The 24,404-nt window shown below is 40.7% G+C and overlaps 1 protein-coding gene across 1 annotated transcript in view; it reads left to right on the top strand.

Moving 5' to 3' along the window:
• Positions 1 to 16,538: 16,538 nt before the first annotated feature.
• Positions 16,539 to 24,404, top strand: part of rspo4 (R-spondin 4) — a 33,128-nt gene continuing 25,262 nt past the window's right edge. Inside the window, exon 1 of the mRNA XM_071495156.1 lies at positions 16,539 to 17,712. Coding sequence (XP_071351257.1) covers positions 17,628 to 17,712 — 85 coding nt within the window. The 5' untranslated portion in view covers positions 16,539 to 17,627. The remainder of the gene's footprint in view (positions 17,713 to 24,404) is intronic.

Raw genomic sequence — 24,404 nt, forward strand, 5'->3', positions numbered from 1 at the left:
CCTCTGCCTCTGTCTCTGCGTCTGTCTCTGTCTCTGCCTCTGCCTCTGTCTCTGTCTCTGCCTCTGCCTCTGCCTCTGTCTCTGCGTCTGTCTCTGTCTCTGCCTCTGTCTCTGTCTCTGCCTCTGTCTCTGCGTCTGTCTCTGTCTCTGTCTCTGCCTCTGTCTCTGTCTCTGCCTCTGCGTCTGTCTCTGCCTCTGCCTCTGCCTCTGTCTCTGTCTCTGCCTCTGTCTCTGCGTCTGTCTCTGTCTCTGTCTCTGTCTCTGCCTCTGTCTCTGCCTCTGCCTCTGCATCTGTCTCTGCCTCTGTCTCTGTCTCTGTCTCTGCATCTGTCTCTGTCTCTGCCTCCGACTCTGCCTCTGCCTCTGCCTCTGTCTCTGTATCCGTCTCTGTCTCTGTCTCTGCCTCTGTCTCTGTCTCTGCCTCTGTCTCTGTCTCTTCCTCTGCCTCTGCATCTGTCTCTGTATCTGTCTCTGTCTCTTCCTCTGCGTCTGCCTCTGTCTCTGTATCTGTCTCTGCCTCTGCATCTGTCTCTGTATCTGTCTCTGTCTCTTCCTCTGCGTCTGCCTCTGTCTCTGTCTCTGTATCTGCCTCTGCCTCTGCGTCTGTCTCTGTCTCTGTATCTGTCTCTGTCTCTGCGTCTGTCTCTGTCTCTGTCTCTGCCTCTGCCTCTGTCTCTGCCTCTGTCTCTGTCTCTTCCTCTGCGTCTGTCTCTGTCTCTGTCTCTGTCTCTGTCTCTGTATCTGCCTCTGCCTCTGCGTCTGTCTCTGTATCTGCCTCTGTCTCTGCCTCTGCCTCTGTCTCTGTCTCTGCCTCTGCCTCTGTCTCTGTCTCTGTCTCTGCCTCTGCCTCTGTCTCTGTCTCTGTCTCTGCCTCTGCGTCTGTCTCTGTCTCTGTCTCTGTCTCTGTCTCTGTATCTGCCTCTGCCTCTGCGTCTGCCTCTGTATCTGTCTCTGTCTCTGCCTCTGCCTCTGCCTCTGTCTCTGTCTCTGCCTCTGTCTCTGTCTCTGCCTCTGCGTCTGTCTCTGTCTCTGTATCTGCCTCTGCCTCTGCCTCTGCGTCTGTCTCTGTCTCTGTATCTGTCTCTGTCTCTGCGTCTGTCTCTGTCTCTGTCTCTGTCTCTGTCTCTGTATCTGCCTCTGCCTCTGCCTCTGCCTCTGTCTCTTCCTCTGCGTCTGTCTCTGTCTCTGTCTCTGTATCTGCCTCTGCCTCTGCCTCTGCGTCTGTCTCTGTCTCTGTATCTGTCTCTGTCTCTGCGTCTGTCTCTGTCTCTGTCTCTGTCTCTGTCTCTGTCTCTGTATCTGCCTCTGCCTCTGCCTCTGCCTCTGCCTCTGTCTCTGTCTCTTCCTCTGCGTCTGTCTCTGTCTCTGTCTCTGTATCTGCCTCTGCCTCTGCGTCTGTCTCTGTCTCTGTATCTGTCTCTGTCTCTGCGTCTGTCTCTGTCTCTGTCTCTGTCTCTGTATCTGCCTCTGCCTCTGCCTCTGCCTCTGCCTCTGCCTCTGTCTCTTCCTCTGCGTCTGTCTCTGTCTCTGTCTCTGTATCTGCCTCTGCCTCTGCCTCTGCGTCTGTCTCTGTCTCTGTATCTGTCTCTGTCTCTGCGTCTGTCTCTGTCTCTGTCTCTGTCTCTGTCTCTGTCTCTGTATCTGCCTCTGCCTCTGCCTCTGCCTCTGCCTCTGTCTCTGTCTCTTCCTCTGCGTCTGTCTCTGTCTCTGTCTCTGTATCTGCCTCTGCCTCTGCCTCTGCGTCTGTCTCTGTCTCTGTCTCCTGTTCACCCACACGGCTGCTGTAACCGTCGTCTCACTGAAGAACTCTGGTGTGTTACAGCGTTCGGACAACATATGGGAACCATCTGATATCATACACACTAAAGAGTATTTAAAACAGTTCATGGATACACTAGAAAAACCAAATACATTTTTTAAAGCCAGGTTTTTGCAATATAGAGACATTTAAAGCTGATCAGTTTATGCAACTGATAAATGTTAAATGTTTCATCAACAGGTTATTTAATGTCTGCAGAACCTTGAGCTTTCTGTTTAAAAAAGTTAAATAGAGTCTTTACGATTGGTCACAACACAGAGCTCAAAGGTTACACAAAATATGTAATTACATCCCATTACAATACTGTGCTCCTTACAAAAGAATGTAGATGGAGGAGCCTTTGCAGAGAGGTGGGATTTCTAATTAGACTCAACTGTCTAAACAGACTGAATACAGTATAAAACTGTCAGATGTTTTCATCTCTGCGACTCTTTAAAGGCCTTGAAATCCCAGTATGCAGACATTTCTCTGTCTTTCTTTCTCCCTGCTGTCAAATAAAAGCACAAAAAGCTCAAAAACTCTTTTTAAAAAGTGAAAACGGGTGGAAGAACCCACTTTATGGAGTCATTATGGATCATAGATTATTATTTATTGATAGTCTGTTTAGAGCCAGAGAGGAAATGGGGAGAGAGAGCTGGGAGCTACAGGCCACACTGATTGGTGTTTGATCAATATCCCGCACATCACATGTAACAGATATTTCTGTGCTCAGTTATATGCTACATTACAGAAAATACTTCTCCTGGATCTTCGGACCTGGACCTCCGCTTTTTATATCAGATTATGTGCTACAATGCAAAACTAATCAGCCCAATCATTTCTGTCTAAAATAACTCATAAATCTCCGGCTGCTGTATTAATACATGACGGCCGACTGTCTGCTGAGTGTTGTGTCTCTGCAGCAGAGGAAAATATCTCCACACCGCAGCAGCAGCAACCCCCACTGCTAAAATGATTACATCAAGCTTGTTTGTTTGCTCCGACCTCAGAACAACGCGCAGCCTCTTTGTTCGTCTCTCGTTCTTGTCATGAAACCTGCGTGGAGAAGGTTGCGTGATGCTCCTTTACTGTATTTCCCACTGAGATGATTAAGTCAAGCTTGTTTTGTCGGCACAAGAGGAATCTGGGCCTGGAGACTTCACGGGAACTTCGCTTCCCATCCAGAGCCAACTGAGTCACCGCACCAAGGAACTGATTTGTTCCATACATCTCGAACCAGTAAATACCATGTTTTTATTGGTCCACTGGTATAATGAAAGGATGGCTGGGGCGACGGTTTGTAGTTTGGTGCTGCAGGTATTAAGCGTGGCATTCGGTGGATGCTGTTATCCAAAGCATGACTTTTATGGAAAGTTCCATCATTTTTTGTCTAGTTTTGTTTATTATTACTGTTATGAAATCATTTCACTTTTACTGCTGAGACCTGGTGATGTGGCAGCGCTGTTACAACACAGAATCCACAGGAGCACATGTGGTGAGACAATCATACAGATTGTAAACAATCTCACCGTCCAACCAAAGCAGACAAACAACTTATTAAGAGGTGAAGCTCGCTGGTTAAATGTTGGTTAAAAACCCGCATGACTCATGAGAAAACATGTGCATATACTACAGTTAATGCACTTAATCAAAGTTGAACCAGGACTTTACAACAGATTTCTGCAATGAAAATCAAGTTGTTAAATTGTCCACGTGATGTTTTTCTATAATAAAGACAATGATGAGTAAAATAATCAGTCAGCACCATGACTGATTATTACTGTTTATTATTAATGTGCAATGAATCTTGGGATATGTTGAGCCATGAAGGATCCACCCATTGGATCCTTTGTTGCCCAGGAAAAGAAGGACACATTTCTTGGCCACATTTGAGGGAGCCTTAAAAATTGGACGCTCTAGTTACGCCGCTGCGACACAGTGTGTCTCCTCATGCAGCCTCTGAAGGGTGCGGCCCCTGAATTGGGACACAGCTTCCACCACTTTCCTTTTTTTCCCTACTTTTTATGTGAGAGACTTATGTTAAACAAAATATGAATCATAGCCAAGTATTTTTACATAGTTTAAAACATGTCTGGAGAGGAACTTTAAAGTCTGCTTAAATGTGTTGGAAACCATGAAGCTTGCCAGTGTCAGTGCCATGAGGATATGAGATAAACAGTAAACAGATGGGGGCAAATTAGCTACACCTACCTTGGACATATCATTTGGTCTCTAAACACCATGAAACCTTCAAGGCCTGGACTCAGCACTGGGCTGGAGATGCTCCTCAGGGATGCTGATTGATGCCGACTTGACAGCATGAGTCACTTCCTGCAGAGCTTTTGGCAGCAGCTTCACTGTGTGAATGCAGCACAAGGATCTGTCTGCTGGGTCAACGTCACGAGGCTGAAGTTAAATACTAACTTTATGGAGCGAACAGTTTCAGTCGATGTGAAGTTGTTGGGTTTTGTGTCTTCTGTGTTCATGGAGTTGCTCAGCAAATATTTGTATATGAATGGACAGAGACAGGTCAGCAGTCCAGGGTTAGAAGAACTGTGCTGAAGAGACAACTGACAATTAAAGTTGTGATAGAGAGAAATAAATAATAATTACAATCACATAATAATTATCAGCTGGTAGTGATCGGAGCCCCTCCCCCCCAGTGATCTATTATGCTAATCAATCTGTGTGTTTTTTTTTATTGACTGTTGTAAGTTTTCTCTGTTTGTTTGTTTGTTTCCATGGCAACTGAGCCTGAAAAAGATGCCAAATATAAAAAAAATAATAAAAAGGGTTTAGTCACGTTGGAACCATTGAATCTTGAAAAAAATAATAATTTGAAAATGGTAATTGAAAATAATGAATTGTTGCAGGTGTGCAGCGCAGTGTGCAACCTGACATTTTGTGTATTTGTTTATTCAGAGAAGATTAAAGTAAAATAGTTCATGGAATACGTTTTTTTTTTTTTTTTTACCTCTTTTTTATTATCTTGCGGTTTGGCGTTGAATCTCCCATCATTCTTTTCTCAGTGATCAGGGTGAGTTATGTAACGTTCATGTCATGTCGGAGTTACCGTAATCACCAGTTTACAACTTGTAAATACCGATGGTGTCGAAATCCAGCTCATAATTCCAACTGTAAATCTCAGGTTTTTGTGAAAGCCTCAGTAGGTGTCAAACCATGAGCATTAAACAATACCTGAAAGAACAAACTAATCCGGATGAGTGGCACGCTGCAGGGCCACAGTCTTCTCACAGGCTGCCCAGGCTCAGACTCACATGTTCAGACTTGCCCTTGACTGACCTGTTGTTTTGATTCCTCTGAGCTGCTGGCTTGATCCTATCACACCAGTTTCTTCTAATATCTGCTCTTAACGAGGTGTTCTCAGCACCAAGGTGTTTTCTAATTATCACACCATTCTCAGTAAACTGGAGCCAAAACCCCTGCAGCTCAGCTGTTTCTGAGATGCTGAAACTGGTGCATCTGGTGTTAATGAATCGATCACGGTTTCTATTAAATTAAACATTTTGTTTATTCTTGATCAACTTCACTGTTACATTTCTGTGACTGTGTATTCAAATACACTGATGCGTATTTAAGCTCCTCCTCAGGCCCAGTATTTTCTTGAGATGTGTGTGTGTTTGTGTGTGTTTGTGTGTGTGAGCTCCTCTGCCCATCATATAAAACAGACATACTTTCTATCAGTCCATATAACAGCTTCAGGGGGTCACCATTCCTTTTATTTCCTGCCGTTACTCTTCAGAGCGCATTAGTAAGAACTGAGCACCTGTCAGTTTCACCTTTTTTACATTTGTCTTTTATCTCTGGACATGCAGGCGGGAAAAATGAAACACGGCTGACTGCTCTCCAGGGTGTCTCTGTTTCAAAGGTTCGAGTGATGGATGAGTTTTTCTGAGGTGAGGCGTTTTTCACTGCAGGATGTGTGTGTGTGTGTGTGTGTGTGTGTGTGTGTGTGTGTGTGTGTGTGTGTGTGTGTGCATGAGTGCGAGAATGTGCGTTCACACATGTTCATATTTAGATTTTTATATTAATACACTGATTTAGCCTCTTTATGCCTCTTTGTAAAGATGAGGCGATTACATCATGTTTTTATGCTGTGGCGTTACAGCAGGGACATCTGTGGTGGCACTGGTTGAGTTTTTTAAAAGTACAATCAAAGACAAACTGTGCTGAATAAAGCTCAAACTAAATCTGAAACTCTTTCCTTTTAACTCTTCCTGTTGCTAACCAGCTGTCTGTGTCATTACTGCAGTTTTAGCCAGAGACGTCATCTTTTATCGCACAATCGGACTGAGATAGTAAACAAGCACATATTAAAGTGACAGGCCTTAATACAAGACAAAAAAACTACTGGCTGAAATGTTTTTAATGTTTTTAAAGATCATTTCATTTGAAAATATTTTAAAATGTTATTTGTATTTTTAGTTTTTAATAATAACATTTTTTAAATCAAAGTTGTACCGTCCCACAGGTTGGGAGCCACTGATTTACATCTCACAGACTCAAAAAGCGCACATTACCACATTTATCTGTGCTTTTTTTTCTTCATCAAATCATACATATGTTCTCTTATAAGTATTTACTACAAATAAATGTATAAAAATATATATATCAATACAGATACCAAACCAACACAGTGCTTTTTTTAACACCTTTCCTCGGGTTATATAAACATGTTTTAACTCTTTTAACTTTTATTTTTTTCTTTTAACATAATACGCCAAAGTGCATGCATTAATATTGAACATAAAAAACTAAGCAAATAAGTAAAATAATTTAAATCAAAATCCAAATTCAGAGAGAGATATATCAGATAGAAGAATAAGTAAACAGGCCTGAATATCTGGTCAATATGTGGCTCTTTGACATTTGAGGCTGCAGTTGCTTGGCGCTACTGAGCTTCCATACCCGTCTTATTTATAATGTATCTAACAGAGCAGGATGTTCGTCTGGTCCACAATTACAAATGTTTTTTTGTTTGTTTGTTTGATGCTTTACTTGTCATGCAGCAGGTTGGAAAAAATAACAGTCTTTGTTGGTATATTAAGCAGAAACAGCTCGCAGCCGCAGAAATGCTCTAGCCCCCCGAACAGCTGACCTGAATTTACCCCTGGATGCACACAGGTAGGACAGACTGCAGAGCAGCGGCAGCAGTGGTCGTCCATGTGGAGGCTTTTATCGCTGCTGCGTGCTTCTCATATCCCGACAGAAAATGACCTCAGAGCTCAAACCTTCCTTGAAGCTCCTGGTAGGAAGAAGAGGGAGGCGGGAGGACCCAGGACCAGATATCATATAGATCCAGGTGCTGCTCTGATATCAGTGGTAAAAACAAAAAGCCGCATGAATGTGCTGCTAATTTCAATCACCAGAATAACCATTAATAATTTCTGCTACGCCCATGATTCACAATAACTTCAATTCTTTAAATCCTGCTACAAGGTCCAGCTGGTTCCTGTACATGAACACTGGTCATCTCTGATGTGTGTGTGTGTGTGTGTGTGTGTGTGTGTGTGTGTGTGTGTGTGTTTAACTGTGAGTGTGCAGGTTTTTTGTACCTGGTCTTCAGGGAAAACAGTCAGGAGTCGAGGTGTCAGAGATATGATGTGCAGATAAGCTTGCACTACCATGGCGTGCCACTAACAGCCTATAACTCACACACACACACACACACACACACACAAACACACACCCTGAGCATCTGTTGCACATTTACCGTGTGGTCATGGCCTTGTGGAGCCCCTTGTTTCTCCTGTCTCTCTTTTGCAGGGCGGCTTTTCTGATCACTCTTTCCCTCCCTCGCTCTCTCTCTTCATCAGCTGTCGTTTGTTTCCTCTCTCTATTGTTCCCTGTTTCCTCTCCTTCATGCCTCAGATCAACAGATTTTATCTTGAACCATAGGGAAAGCAGATTAGAATTTCTGCTGGTGTCACCACGAGTATCTTCTTACAAATGTATGAGTGTGGAGCACCGCAGAGGCAATTCAGCGGACATGAAGAATGTTTTCACCATAACCTATTTAAACAAATTCATCTGCAGGACATCGTACTTAAAATGATATTGCGGTCTTACGGACATGAGACTGTTTTTCATAGTTTTAGCCCGTTATTTCCATTTAAGGGAAAATTTTTTGCTACAGCGTACAATTATATTTTAGACAACATCGTGCTCCACCTGTGTGTGGATGGTCTGGGAAAGAAAATAGTAATAATAAGTTTTGATCAATCCCAGGAAGTTTTTTTAATATTTCATACACCTTATTCATGTAACTGAGCGTATAAACGTCACTGAAACAATAAGTTCTGTGAGTCGTTCAGAGGAAGGTAGTCTACCAAGACAGGTTTATTTATATGGCACCATTCAGACACATTCAATGCCCTTTACAGGTATGAAAATACATTAAAAATAAAACATTAAGATTACATTGAAATAGCATTCAAAAACAATAAAACTAATTTGAATTAAAAAAATTAAAAAAAATTAAAGTCACATGAAAATTGTACAGAATCAGGTCAAACATTTTAAAAGAAGAGCTGCAGTGATAAAATACATTAAAAACAAGCAAACGTGGCACAAGATTAAAAAGATGTGACGTATGTAATTTATTTAAATGAGCTGATGGTCTCAGCAGATCTCAGGTGTTCAGGGAGTGTTTTCCGCAGGTGAGGAGCAGAGAAACTAAAGGCTGCCTCACCTGGCTTGGTTCTGGATCTGGGAGTAAACCTGATCACCTGAGGGTCTGGATGCTTCATATCACACAGGTAGATCAGAGATGAGTTTCACAGAGCGGTATTAGGATTTAAAATCTGTCCTCTGACACACAGAGCAGAGCTGTGGTTTCAGGACTCTGGATGAGCTGCAGCTGTCTGGTCCATTTTCCACTAAGACCTGTGAAGACACTGTTGCAATAGTGAAGCCTGCTGACAATAAACACATGAATAAGTTCTTCTGTTTCCAGTTTAGACAGAAATCCTTTCATTCTTGCTCTGTTTTCAAGATGGTAGAAGTTTGGTAATTGTCTTTATGTGGCTGTTGAAATTTAGGTCAGAGTCTGTATCTCCAACAAGATTTCTGGCTTGATTTGCAGATTTTAGTGTCACGGATTGACACTGTGATTTTTGTGTTGTAGAATCTGTATAATTATGGTCGATGTTATAATATTCCAGCATCTGAACGAGGGGGAGCCTGTAGATGTTGAATAGAAGAGGCCTCAGAATGGAGCCTTGAGGAGCTCCACGGGTGATTTTTGTTCCTTCAGATTCATAATTACCAACTGACACAAAGTCGTCCCTCTGTTGTAAATATGATCAGCTGCTTAAAGCCTTCAAGCTGTTGGTCAACGTGTGTGGATAAAATAAATCCTAAAATGATGAAAAGCAGATTTACAGTGGGATCTAAACACTGTGAGATTAGTCAAGAATAATTGTTCTATATATGCATACAATTCTTCTATATATATTCTATAAAGCTACAAAGAAAAACAGCTAGTGAGAGTCAAATATATCTATATTTGACTGGGAAATCTCATTTTGTCTGGGAAAGAAGCAGAGCTGGTTGTGGTGGAGGTGCAATGCAACAGATCAAAGTTTAATCCTTTTATTCTTCACACAAACTCCTCCAAAGACCCACGACAAACCTGGACGGTCGACACATTCCAACCCTCCACAGCAGCCTTTATCTGATCAAGGATTAAAGCTGAAGAAAAACACACAACTGAACTGGTTTCACATATATACTCACACACACTCTTCACACACTCACACACGCGCCTGCAAACAAACTCTACGTGACCTTGCTTTTGAATTCCCCGTCTGTCACTGGTTTCATTCATCTGCCCACTGTGAGGAAGGTGGTTTCAATCTCACTGAGGGTTTTTGTTCATTCTCACTGAAGAAGGAACTCAACAGCAGAGTTCATTCATTCTTACAGAGCTGTGCAGCCCCTCTGCATGTAACAACTGAACTTACTCTATCCTCACATTTCACTTCAAGAATAAAAACTGTTCCATATAATAATGAGTGAAAACGTGTATGTGATCTTTGAGAATCCTGAATTTAAAATGTTTAATTGAAAGACAAGAGAAAAAAAATAGTCACATCCATCATTTTGTTAGATGGTGAATCCTGAAGTGGCTTCACTCATCAGAACCCATGTGAACTAATGTAAGTCAGAGCAAGGCGAGTGTTCTCCTACAAATGACTCTGTACTATAATTCAGTTTTTAGCATTTTGCCTTTGCCAAGCTCCTCCCTCCACCTGGCAGGTGTGGCTTATCAAGGTGCTGATTACACAGCATGATTACTGCACACTTGCGACCTGGGCTGGTCACAATAACAGCCCACTTTAAACTGAACCACTGAAAAAAAGACATTTGTAAATATCAACACTTCAAATGAAACAGTGGAAAAAAACAAAATATCAGACCTTTAAGATGAAAACAGTATTATAATTTATCACATAATGTGCAAATAAATGTGCAAAGCATCGTCTTAGTTGTGTTAACAGTTGCACGAATGGAGCAGGAACCGCCTGTGACAGTGAAGGAAATGCTTCACCCTCCAGCTCCTGTGACACAACTCAGCAACAGTGTGTATCTGCGAAGTGAAGCGTGAGCTAACAATGTGTTTAGTGTCAGTCTGTCAGCAGCTGGTTAAGTCTGTGTGTGGGGGGGTAAATAAAGGTCTGTCAGTCAGTCAAGATACAGCAGCTTGTCATTTTAATAACCTGCTTCGGCCTGTGCACTCAGCTGTGGTGAAACCTGCAGCCTTCAGCAGGAGGATGCATTTAAGTTCGAGTCATCAGGGACTGAGCTGAACAAAGAGATTAAAAAATGTTTCCTTAAACCTGCTGCAGTGCAAATGACCCATTAAGTAATTAGTGTTTTAGTGGCTGCTGGACTGATGCACTGGTGATAAACAGTTTACAGGTTCTGCAGTTGCTCTGCTGATTCTTCCAGGTCACAACAGCACCTGTGGGGAGCAACAGAGCTTCCCCTCTGTTATTTCTTTGGCGGCTTTTCTCTGGTCTGAAAGTCTGAAGCGTTCCTCAGCTTTGAGTCGAAGGAAATGCGTGCAATGAAGCATTTCTGTAACTCAGATCAAAATACTACTTTTCTTTTCGACGAGCGTGCAGACCCCTTTTATGGTTGTTCACCTAATTGTTTTTTGGACTCTAATCCCCTGAACCCTGCATGCTTCACTGAGTTGTTTATATGGTTCTTCAGCTCACTCCTCTATAAAACATATTTTTTCAATTATCGAATGACATTCCTGATTTTTAAAATGATGGGCAGATGCACAGCAGTGCCTACCACGACCAGGCGTGTATCACTGAGGTGAAACCGTACATTTTGAATAAATAATTTTCATGACAGAATAATATGCAATGAAAGACAGTGCTCTAATATAGATGCAAGTAGCAGCGGTGCTGCCAGGCATTTTGTTCCCCCCCACCACAGCCCAGGCCAACCATGACAGCACAACACTGTGCAGACATGCAAGCAACACTCTGCACACAGTGGAGTTCACTATTTGATGCAAGGCTGAAGGAACTCTATTAAAAACCATATTTCAGTTGCATCAAAGCCATGAAGACAAACCTTGGCCACATAACTTGAAGGTATTATTCTGCCACTTTATACAGACTGACTCACTCACTGCTCCAAACTCTCCAGCATCCAGAAAAGACCATAAGCTGTTTTTGTTCTTCTCATTGATAAGGATTTAATCATTTTTCTTTTTTTCATTGTAGCCTAATAAAAAAAGAAATTCCCATGGACCCCCTGCAGTTATGCCAACTGCCACGTCACCTGCTCACCCCCTCCTGCTCAGCAAATCAGAAGCACAGCTCTGTACCATGGAAAATAACTCTCTAGCTGTGGCGGGCAGCCAGGACACAGCAGCCGGTGCAGGTCGACCCAGTGCAGCTCCTGGTAACCGTCTCCCGGCAAGTCCTGATTAGCTGGCAAGGCAGGCCGGCTGGGTGACAGTACACAGGAAGTTCAGCCTTAAACAGAAGCAGGACCAACTGTTTCACATTTGCATTAGAGTCTCCTCACTCAGTGACACCCCCGCTGATCGAACCCTGGTGACCATACCCCTGGGGCCAGAGCAGGTGACGATAAATTTGAAACTGTTGGTTAAAGTTGATCATAAACGTCTGTGAGACTCTGGTCTGTGCAGATAAAGTAGTTTTAGTGGGTGATCTCAACATTCAGGTGACAACATCAACAGCCTGTTATTGGCTTCTGTCAAAATCTAAACAGACCTGGATCTCGTTCTGATATTTGGCAAAGAAACTGGACATTTGATATTTCTATTTTTACATTTGAGGTTAAAATAATGGTCTCAATACAGGTGGAGGTGGTGATCGTGTTGATAGGGCCCCACCTTCACTGTGAACAACACACTGTGGCCCCTCACCTCTGAAGGACAATTCATAAAAGTGTGCTGTACAGCAGACTTCATTAAAGCTGGAGAGGAGGTGGTGTTCCACCAGTCTACAGGAATTTTGCCCAGCCTGGAAAGTCTAATGACATATTTAAAAAAAAGCCCTTCTTAAAGCCAGAAGTTCCTATTATTCATCATTAATAGAAGAAAACAAAAACAGGCCCAGGTTTCTGCTCAGCTCTGTAGCCAGGCTGCTGAGCCGTCTGCTCCTTTTACCCAGTGCTGAGGATTTCATCAGCTTCTTTACAAATAAAGTTATTTTAAATTCAATCAGAGATAAAATTCATTACCTCTTTCCCACAACTGACACATGTGTTGTCCTGCACAGTAACTTCACAAACCTGATGTAGACTCAGAGCCTCCCTCCTGTAGATTCATCTAAACCAGGGGTCGGCAAGTGAGTTTGGCCTTGGGCCAATTTTTTTCTGACCCATTACATGTTGGGCCAGAACATAATCAAAGGCTAATTTTAAGAAACTGATTGATAAAAATGCAACTTAAATTTACTTAATTTACTTAACTCAAATGTAAATATGTGACTGTGGCCACACATATACGTTTGACTCATTCATTGAACTGGTGTTATTTTTTCATACCACATCATATTGCTGCTATTTCAGGGTCAGAGTGTGACAGAGCCCTTGGAACTTTCTATCAGACCTTTTCATAATAAAAGCTAAAAGCTTGTTTGAACTATAGAACTGCAAAAAAATGAACAATCTTGCACTTTTATTTTGTAGACAAAATTGCTAAAGAGGAAGTGATTCTGTGGGCAACTGTTACTGTTATGACAGATCTGTTGTAGAACCAGGCGCTGTGTGCTGCTCCTGATGTGACACAGTTGTGTCTGTCATTCACTCTCATGTGGATAAAAGTATGAAAAGCATCTTCAGGTGGGAGGAGATTCTCTGTTTCAACATTAGCTACAGTTTAATGTGAGACTGTCAGTTCGATATAGTAAGATAAAAAAAAATCTGATTATCAAAATGATCTGGCGGGCATGATATTATTGCTGGTGGGCCAGTTTTGGCCCGCGGGCCGCCAGTTGTCAACCACTGATCTAAACCATAGACTTGTCTCCTAGACCCTGTTCGAGGCTGTTCAAGGATGTTTTACCTGAAATCAACACTGATCAGTTTGTCTATATCAACAGGTTATGTACCACAGACTTTCAAGGTTGTAGTAATTAAACCTCTCCTTAAAAGCCAACTCTTGATCCAGATGTTTTAACCAACTACAGACCTAAATCCAACCTTTATTTCTAAAATTCTTATGATTGTAATATGATTATTTACACAGGAACAGTTTGTTTGAAGATTTAGATCCGTCACAGAAAACAGCTCTGGTTAAGGTCACCAATGATCTCCTCACAGTCTCAGACAGTGGACTTGTGTCATTTGACACCATCGATCATAAGATCCTGTTACAGAGACTCGAACATGTCATCAGCATTAAAGGAACCAGGCTGGTCTAAGTCAGACTCATCAGACAGATTCAGTTTGTTCATGTTAATAATGACTCCTCTATAAACACAGCAGTCAGTCCTGCAGTTCCACAGGGTTCTGATACTTTTCACCCTATTAATGTTTCCTTATTATCAGGAAGCATCAGATAAATGTCCACTGTTACACAGATGACACCCAGCTGTTCTTCTCTATGAAGCCAGGTGAGACCAACCAGGTGAGTCTTAAAGACACAGAGACCTGGATGACCTGCAATTGTTTTACTTATAAATTCATATACTGACTCAGGATGACATCACCTTGGCCCCTGTTGCTACAGTCAAACACTTGGGGTCATTTTTGACCAGGACTTGTCCTTTACTTCACATAAAAAAAAGTTTCAGATTTCCTTCACCTGCACAATATTGCAAAAAATGATGTTCTGCTCATGATGGAACTGATGGGTTTCTCTGTAATTATATAAGGTTGTCGATGTTATGCTTTGGTGCTATATAAATAAAACATATTTTCACAATTTCCTGGACATTCTGAGTTCATAAAAATAATTATGAAGAGAGAAAAAAAACATGTGGGGTTCTTCCAGTGGTGGCGCCCAGAAGGTTCCTCAAAGCCACTTTGCTTTTCAGAGTGTACACAAACAGAAAAGCTTTTCTCTAGTATATAAAACTACATCTTTGATCTGGTAATGATTGTTTGAGGGCACAGTGAGTCAGTTCAGTCAGTAAATCAGTTTTAGTTTAGAAGAAAATTAGTCTAAATAGAGACATGACATTTGACATTAAAGTTGCTCTAAATAAAGGGGGCAGAGAGACAGACAAACAAGAGAGGATAACATGCAACAAAGGTTGTGAGTCAAAGTCAAAGCCAGAACACTGCAACCACATGGTGCGCACTTTCAGCCTGTGGAGCTAATACAATGGAATATACATAATATATACATTTCAATTGAAGAGCATTTTATTTCATGATGTTTCATATGATTTCTCCACATCTGAGAGAGCAACATTAGATTAGATTGTTTTTAGTTGTATTTTTAGTTGAAAAGAAAAGTCTCCAGTTGATGTGTTTGATGCAGGATCTGAACGTATTTGTACATGTTTCACCATCTACGTCTGACTTGTTTAACATGGTTCTCGTGAGAAAATGCTTGTTAAGGAAAACAAATAAAAAAATAATAAGAACAATTACTTTCTTTTCAGCTGAGGGCACCTCTGTCCTCTAGAAAATATGTTAGCATACACAAAAAGTACATTTTCAAAATGCCACCTAGATTATGTTTATTTGTCAACATAAAAAGGTAATGTTGTAAATGAATGCATGAATTTGTAAGAAAATGTAGTAACAACACATTTAATTTTTTTTCCCACCATAAACACAAGAAAACTGTGTTGACATTGTAATTTTAGGCTCTTACAGCTCTCATCTAGGCTCAGGGAAAGATTGTGGTCTTGGACATGACGCACTGACACGTTGACTTTATGAGCATTTAACTACAACAATGATCTTAACCTAATTCTTAATCTAACCTTAAACAAAATGCTGCTCTTAACCACACACTGGAGTCAGGATGCAAACATCAGACTCTACTCAGCTGCTCTCAAAAAACAACTCTAATCCAATCCTGTAATTACATTTCCTTATAAAATGTAATTGGGAAAACAAATTAGTAGTTATATAAAACAGACAACTCTTGAATTTACCACACATTAGTGGCTTTTTTTACTTACTTGTTTACACTCAGGATAATTACAGGAAATGGGACATTTACATTTAACATATTATATATATATATATATATATATATATATATATATATATATATATATATATATTTCCATTTTCTGAGAAAAAAAATGTTGTTATACTTAAAAAAAAAAAATATATATATATATATATATATATATATTTTTTTTAAGTATAACATTTTTTTTCTCAGAAAATGGAAATTCAGTTCAGTTCAATAATAATAATAATAAGAAATAACCAGATTTTTTTTTATCAAAAAAAGATCAAAGCACCTCATCACACGACTTATTGATTTTATTAAAGATGTTATATTTACAAAAGTCTGTACTGATACATAAATCTCTGTTACTTCATGATATAATGTATATATTCTTATCACCCAACCCCTGATGGCTGTCATCTGTCCTGCAGGATGAATGCAACATGAGGATATGAATTAATTTGTGTAATTTATATATACATATAAAATAAAAACACATATGTAAAAATTATATATGAAAACAATGTCATATATTGTCATACAAATATGAATGTTTATGTATGTAGGTATGTTTATATTGTAGACAATATTACATAAACATGCCAGGATATATGTTGATATGAGATACAGTCCAAAAGTCAGAAAATTGAAAAATAGACATGTTTAAAACTGATGATGAATTATTTTTTAAAAAAACATACATAAAAAACATATATAAACATATAGAATTTTATTTTTATGTTATTTTATTAAACTTTAATATACTAATTAAATATATGGTCAAATATCACAGCATGTTCCACCATACAAAAATCTATCATTTATTTTTCATACACGTACACGTATAAATTTAACTATGGGTTTTACCTATATATTATTAACTTAGATATTCATATATGCAGAGGAAGTATATAAATACATATCCCTTTATTGTTAACATATATGGCAACATTACTCTTGATATAAGGACATATGTGTCATATATTCATTTCTGTTTGGACACTGATTACTGGAACTTTATTGTGCTGTGCCTCTTCCTTCACAGTAACAGTGGGTTATTCTACAGGTGATATAGGCTGACAGGTGGCTATTAAATAAACCTACCAAAGTCCTCACAACACTATCAGGCAGTACTGTCTAATGTTTTATGTATCCTGTGTATATAAATATTTATCTATATATAATATATAATATCTATTCATTTATTTATTATTATTATTTGCACATTTGAGAAGAGGATGGTTCATCCAATATACTTAACTTAGCAAGAAGGTTTATAATCAACCAAAGACATGGACTTGCCTCATACCTGCATGTAAATAATGAGCCCGTGTCTGTCTAACACAGACTCTTCTTCTCAGACTTATAAATCGCAGACTTCTTACGTACCTGACTCGTTACCCAAACAGGCAAAACTAATCAATTGCAAAAACATGGTAGGCTATAATCAGATTTTAAACTCTCAGCTATGCTGCTCCGCAGCTGTTTTTCTTTCTTTCAGGGTGGTCAAATTAACTTTAGTGACTGCCCACATTTAATAGGATTGCCACAGCAAACAAAGCTGCCCGGCCCAGGAGAAAAAAGTAAACAAGAATAATAAAAAGAAGAGACTGAACAACATTAGATAGAGCCAGGAGGAGGGGGCTAAAGATCAATCTGGAAATGTGGAACCACTTAAGGCCCTGTGAGCTCACCCTATAAAGGGTTAAAGATGGCAACGGGATAAGTGGAGCTCGTTTATCGCAAATTTGACAGTGGTAGTTAAATGGTGAGTTTTCCCTCCAAGCTGCCAGTCTGAGGAAGCAGATGAGACTCTCTGCTCTCCTCACCTCCGGTGTTTCTGACTCTCCTGTGCTCTTCTTTTTGTTGTTTATGGCCGCCTGTCTTCTCATCTCAGCCCTAAATCTTCTGCGTGAAACAGGACAAAGGAGGAGAGGATTTTCTCTTCTTCCCTCTCTCCTCTCACCTTAGCACACAATCTTTTTCATCGCTGCTTTAGGCCTGTGAGATTATCTTCTCCTCTTCATCTCCATCCATCCCTCCCTTTGGTCTTTGCTCCTTTCGCTTCTTGTCTCTTGTCCCTCGCTGTGGAACTAAGTCTTCATCCTGACACCCCTGGAGTCCTTGCAGATGTCCGCAGCCTGGCGCTGAAGCGGGCGCTTGCCAGCAGCCTAGATGCATTTGCGACTCTTTGCCATTGTGATATCCTTCCTATGTGAGGTGATCAGGATGGGATCTGGTGTCATGCAGAAGCAAAGTGGTGAGTACGCAGCATGAAGGGGTTTCTGGGGGGTGGCATCTTTAAAATGACCATTTCTGCAGTTTCTACATTTGTGAGTTCTCTTCAGTTTTTTAGTGGTACCTGAGATATTCCATGTGAAGTGTGAGACAGCGAAACAGGACCTGACTGGATGTGCACATGAGACAAAATGAAAAACCTTGACAGAGAGATTTATCAATATCACTTCCTAAGAGAAAATACGAAAATAATAAGTAACTTAAAGCTGTAACTTTATCGTGAACGACACAGCACAAAAAGTTTTTACAGAACTTATTAATATCATGACCACATGGCTCGACCACACAGTCCCCAGTGCTGTTATTTTCATTTCATATTTGATAATAAAGGTGAAACTACAGGAAATCTCTTCACTTTACGTCTCATTATTTGATGATTTAAAATATTAGAAATGAAGAGGAGGAAGTTGAGTTCTTTGCTTTAACAGAGATCCAGCGGCTGCTGCAGACACTGAACAAATGACATTATACATTTCCTGACAGATTTCCCTTCCATCGCTTCAAATCCACAAATCAAATCCTCTCACATCACACTGCAAAACGTGTTGAATGTGGATCATCATCGAAGCTGAATCACATTTTATATTTCTAGCTTTTCCTGTTTCTCACAGTTCTCAGTGGCTGACTTGTTGGAAATGGAAATTCTTCTCAGATCCAGATTTGTGGCAAATGACACTTTATAAAAATCTTTCTGAAAACCCTGAAGTCCTGACCACAGCCCCGTGTCCCCCTCACACTCACCGGTGTCTGGCATTTCCTCAGGAACTTGTGACTAATAGAGGGAGATCCGGTCTCAATTACGCTGTCATTATGGCTTCTGACGTTTCCCTCTCTGCCCTGTCAGTCGAGCCGAGGTGACGCGTTAGATAATGATGAGAGGGGCTGCACGAAGCCATCAGGTGTCACTGACTTTCTTTGGAGGTAATAGCTCTTGACAGCAAGACTGTGCTGTTTCCGATAAGTTTTCAAAAGCCAGACTGACAAATACCGACGCATGAGAAAACATGATGTGCCTTTAAAAAGCAGAGCCAGTGCAGTAAACATGTGCAAGTGTTGCACAAAAATGGAAAAGGGTTGCAAAAAATGTTAAATAATAATAATTATATTTAAAATGATAATAATAATAATTACAGAAATGGCAGATAATGTAAAAGTTAATGTCCATCCAACCTCTATGTGTAATTTGTCAGTGTCATACTACACTAAAAAACAACTGAGAAAGATTCTTCAGACAAATTAAAAGCCTTGAACACAGGACAGAAGAATATATCACAAACACAAATTCAGAGTCCAAAGTTGTGTATAAAAAGGCATAAAATGAATGTTGAATAAAATTATTTAAAAAATGACTATTGAAACTTGATTGAGACATTTGATGCTGATGGCTCAGAGCAGCTTGAGGTTAGATCCTGTTTTTAGATTTAAAGGGTCAAATTCTGGTTGTGGGCACGACAGGTTGACCCGCTGTCAGAATTCACTTCACACCAAAGAGATTTACATTGTTTCATTCTTCCCTCCACCCTTTTTACCTCTCCACCTCGCTCTGTGTCACATCTGGACTTGGTTCATTTAGCTGTTAAAACACACACACACACACACTCACACACACTCTCTCACACACACACACACACACACACACACACAACTGCAAAGATTTTAAACGTTTCAGGGCAGGGAAAGTTGAGGTGTAGGAGTCAGGAGGTTGAAGTCATTATCGTGTCCATTAGTGTCTGTCTGTGTTTCTGTGAGGTCACTGTAGGTCGTGTTCAGTGCCTGTGACTGTTTTACAGCAAAATTCAGCCCCAGTGATCATATCTGAGGTAAAAAGCTTCCTTCGCTCACTGTCAGTCTGCTGTTCTGATTTGTATTCGTCTACCACAGGTCTAATCCATGTAACAAGTTAAAGCTCCACCCAGTCTAAAGGTAGATGTCCATGTGTTTGTGATTATAAAGCAGGTCTAGGTTCTATATTAATACTGTGAAAGTATCAAAGCCTCAGTCCACAGAGAAATGCACACAGCCTGTATTCAGAAACTGAGCCTTAAAACCAGCCGTCAGGACTTCTGGAACTTTGTGATGTCACAACAAAGCAGTCACTACTCTCAGCCACACCCCAAGCCCCGCCCACCTGGACCCACAATCCAACCGTGCAGAATTTGGTTACTCCGAGTGTTTACCTGAAATCTGCTATATTTTTATTGGATCACTCAGAAAACAGTCAGCCAATCAGAAGAGAGGCTCAGATCCTCTCTTCTGATTGGCTGACTGACCTGTTGTTACTAGAGCTCCAGAGAGAAGCCTGAGAGAGGAGATGTAAAACTACACTGAGATGTAGCACTTCAAATTGTGCCAATTAATAATCAATAATCACTGGTTATTATTGGTATTTAGTGTTGCAACATCCTGCATCCAAGGCACCAACAGTGAATCCCTGTTTGTTCATCTTTCACTTTGTGTGCACTTGTGCCATCTACGAGTTTCACTTCATGGTTTTGCCATTTGCTCTTTCGGGTTCAGTTGTGCTTCCAAACGTTAGTGAGCTGGAGGAGGTTTAACTGAAGGTCTACAGGTGCAGTTAAAGGAAGCCATGTTTCTAAAATTATCGTGTTGTATTGATTAGAGTCGTTCCAATACCAATACTATGTCAAACATGCCTCTGATGCTGCCTAAAATACTGGATGGACGTGTTTCAGCATGATCATGTGAGACATGTCATGTAATCAGGGACGGACTGGGGCCTGAGAGTTAGTCCTTGGTCAGCACACTCTGTGGACTCTGGATAAAGCATCTTTTGGAGAACTTTACTCTCGCTTACATATTAAAGTTATCCCCCACCTGAACCCTTGATTACAACAGATAAATGACAGTATACATATAAACCGAGTGGCTGTACACACAGTATTTTTACTGTGTAATAGTTCTTTTGACTCTATTTTGATACTTTTCAACCCAGTTGTCGAGCAGCCCACTGAGAAAACTCCCCGTACCCCCGATGGCCAGTCTGCCTTCAGATGAAATCACAGGTCAATGAAAACATGTGGTCCTGCAGAGAAACGTGTCTAAATAGTCCCATAATGTTCCTCTTTTTATGATTACTTTTGGACATTTGCTGGACAGCGTACAGTGAGTCTATGTGTTGACAGGAAATCTGAGAAGAGAGAGGGGGTTATGAGATTCAGCAAAGGTTGTCTATCAGAAGTGAACCAGGGACTTGGAGGTTATGTATGAGTCTTCACCATCAGGCCTCATATTCTCACTATTTGTTAAAGTGCTCATTATTGCACTCATACAACTGGATCATCACCTGCAGCGTGAACATGAAGATGTAACACAAGCCGCTCTAACTTCCCTCGACGCGACTTTCAGGAGTCACGTGGTGAAAAATGTGTTAAACCCAACTGCTATCAATTGTCTGGACGTCCACATGAGCCATTAGGGACCGCACAGCTTGTGTTATTTTAACACGTCACCCCACCTGGCACGTTTTTCTTGTTAATGTACACATTATGGTGCATCCTGGGTATTTTGGCTCCATCTACTGAAGCGGCGGCTGCTGTGTGTAACTGGAAAAACGCACCCAAAAACTGAATTCTCACTATTTGTAGCAGTGAGGCAGTAAACTCCCACCTGAACTCCTCTTCACTGTTACCTCTGTGATCTTACTGAGTTTACCCAACGTCAGCTGTAGATACTGGGATGAGATTCTCCGTCTTTCCTGATAAGATGTTCCGTAGCTGTAATATGATTTTTGTTGTTGCGTAACATTTTCCCAAGCAGATCATTTTTCTTGGGAAAATCAAATCTTTCGTTGTTGGTTTTTTCTCAACTTTCTTACCATTTGTTACCATCACTACATCAAGTAAATCCAGTTTTAGGGTGGAAATCCCTTTTATTCACGAGCATGTTTCCCTGAAACCCCAACAGAGCTTGTTCCACCTGGTGCTGGTTAAAAACCCAGTGCAATCCCATGCAAGGCCAAAGGTCACTGTTTTACGCTACCTAAACCTGCCGCTCCTCTAAAAGTCCCTTAAGCCTGCAGATCGATAGCACATGTGCAGAGAACTGTTTTTCAGACAATGGGTCGAGACCTCAAAGTAAGGTCCCAAAGCTCAGTGAAAAGGGGCTCTGGGTTATTCTGAGGAAATCTGCTCTGTTCTTCTTCTTACCTTCGACTCCTCTTTATTCACTCTCGTCTTTCCTCCTTTATTCTTCATTATGAGGAACTTGGATTACTTGAAAACAATACAGAGGACATTGTTAAGTGTAACTTAAACCAGCTATTCAGAGCACAGACTAATGGGAGAATCATTTGAAATATAAGTCATTAAGTTCATCAGTGCTGAAACATTTTAAGGTCTGCTCTTTCACACTGCTTTGTTGTCTTCTGGATTTCTTGACCCATTGTTTGGTTTTTGGTCCATTATTCTTGCTGTGCAGCTGATTTTACTGTGATTGGCTCCATGTATTTGCTGTCAATAACATTTCTGAAGGTGCAAACCAAGGAACCTAAAACGAGTCCAGTTGCCCTCGACTCTAGCGCTTGAGAATCCCAAAACACATGTCAGCTCCTTCATAGTTGTAATTGGCCTGTGAGGACTGTCCAAGTTCAAAGGCTCCTGCAGGTTGTTTTCAGCAGAATTCAGAAGACACAACCAGTTAGGTCCTGGTCTAATCACAAATTTGCCTCAAGGGGGTCAACACTCCCCTGAAACCCTCTGTCCTTAGACCCTTGAATCAGATCAGTAAAAATTGCCTCAAAAAAACAGGAAAAAAATGGAGGAAACCTCAGGAACACAGGACGTCACAGATCAGTGAAGTTATTCCAACCTCAGGAATCATTAAGCTTTCTTCAGTGTCCAGCTGCCTGACTTTGTAAACCACTGACACAGAACTTTTACTTCAGGACACAATCAGGAGCGCCCATCTATAGGTTTGATCTCCTGATCACCTCCTCTGGGATGAGGAGGTTCAGCCTTGACTTGAATCGTCAGAAGGACACAACTTTATGGGCCACATCATCCTGAGGATTCAGCTTCCTCTTCCTCTAACCAACAACTTGAATCACTTCCTATCCATGAGTCTTCCTACAAAAACCATTAAATATTTAGAGCAGCTAAAATAAAAGGTTCTGTGAATGTGTATCCAGAGTCTGCTGGAGTTTGTTATAGCTCATTTTAAGTAAGATTTATATAAATACTTTAATTATTTACTAAGAATTTAAACCTTTTGAAGTCACATATGATGTGCTCTTTTTCTGCTATAGTATTTTTACTGCCTGCAGTTTATTGTGTGAGTGTGTTTAGCTAATGTTGGGGGCACATTTAGGGGATTTACAAGAATCTCTCCCAGGGAAAATTACCTCCTTATTATCTACTTCAACGTATTTCCTACATTTCCCAGAATGTCTTTGGAAAATTATGTGCATTATGTGCTGTATTTAACTTTGCCCTTTGTTGAAAGTTAAACTTACACAATTCTACATTCAGGCCCAGCAGCTCTGTCCTGAGGTCATTGGGGTTAAGTGCTTGGTTAAAGGGCCTTGCAGCGCTGGTTGTTGTGAAAGTGCAGAATAATTTCCCATCAGGTTTCCCCCTTGACGAATCCTTTTAAACAGTTCTCATCCTGAAACAACACGTGATGATAATTTCTACAATCAAACATGAGTCTGTAAAGTTATCAGCAGGGCTGCTTGCAGTCCAGCAGCTGATGAATTTCTCTCAAACATTAGGTTTGGTTTTGGGTTTTGTATTTTTTTTTTTTTTTTTTTTTTTTTTAGTATATCACGACCGGTACATCAACTGCCCCACACCACTCGGCCTTTTTAATGGATCCTTCTGTCTCTGACTCCTAGCTGCTGGTCCACATGTTGTCATCATTGTTATTTGAATGTGTTAATAAGCAGCTCACAAGGTTAAAAAAATGCATTTCACAGAGGTGTAAGGTGCATGAACTGTGACCTTTATTGACCCCTTTACTGACCTGATTATGTGTAATACATTTTTAAGTTTAAACCTCAGTTGTTCATGCACACACACGCACACCTACAGTTACAATCAACAAGGACGCCGGCAGTCAGCCACAGGTACTTTGTGAGGATCAGACTCTGCGAATGTTCAGACTCATGCACACTCACCGCTTGTCCTTCACCTCCTCAGCAGATTCAATCTGTCTTTTTATCCCTCTTTACTTCATTTTATCCTTCTTTCCATCCCACCTTGCCTGTCTTTCCGTATCCCTCCTTATCCCTTTCGGATTGAACGCATTCCTGCTTTGTCTGTTGTGTCTTGTGTGTATCTGGGAGCAGACATCTCCACTGGCCGTTATAATATAATAAGACTTACTCTGGCTTAGCCGTTAGCCTGTCATGCTACCAAGACACATGAAATCTATTGTCAGATCGCTGCGCTAACCTTCTCAGGACTGAACATACATTGTGTTCCAGAAGAAAAAAAGTGTATGTTTGATGAGAAAATCATAAATTTATGAAGAAACACAAATGCATGCTGACATGAAAGATACAGGATCAATAGACCTACAAAAGATAGCTGCATACTTTGCACCCTGCTCTCCACACTGTGAATGTTGTCGGCATGTAATTTAATAAAGCAACAGAGAGTATGAAGTTTAAAGAAGATGCTAACTGTGCTCACGGTT

The sequence above is a fragment of the Trachinotus anak genome, unplaced genomic scaffold (genome assembly GCF_046630095.1).
Source record: "Trachinotus anak isolate AG129_WGS33_773 ecotype Australia unplaced genomic scaffold, CSIRO_AGI_Tana_v1 ptg000013l, whole genome shotgun sequence".
NCBI classification, from domain to species: domain Eukaryota; kingdom Metazoa; phylum Chordata; class Actinopteri; order Carangiformes; family Carangidae; genus Trachinotus; species Trachinotus anak.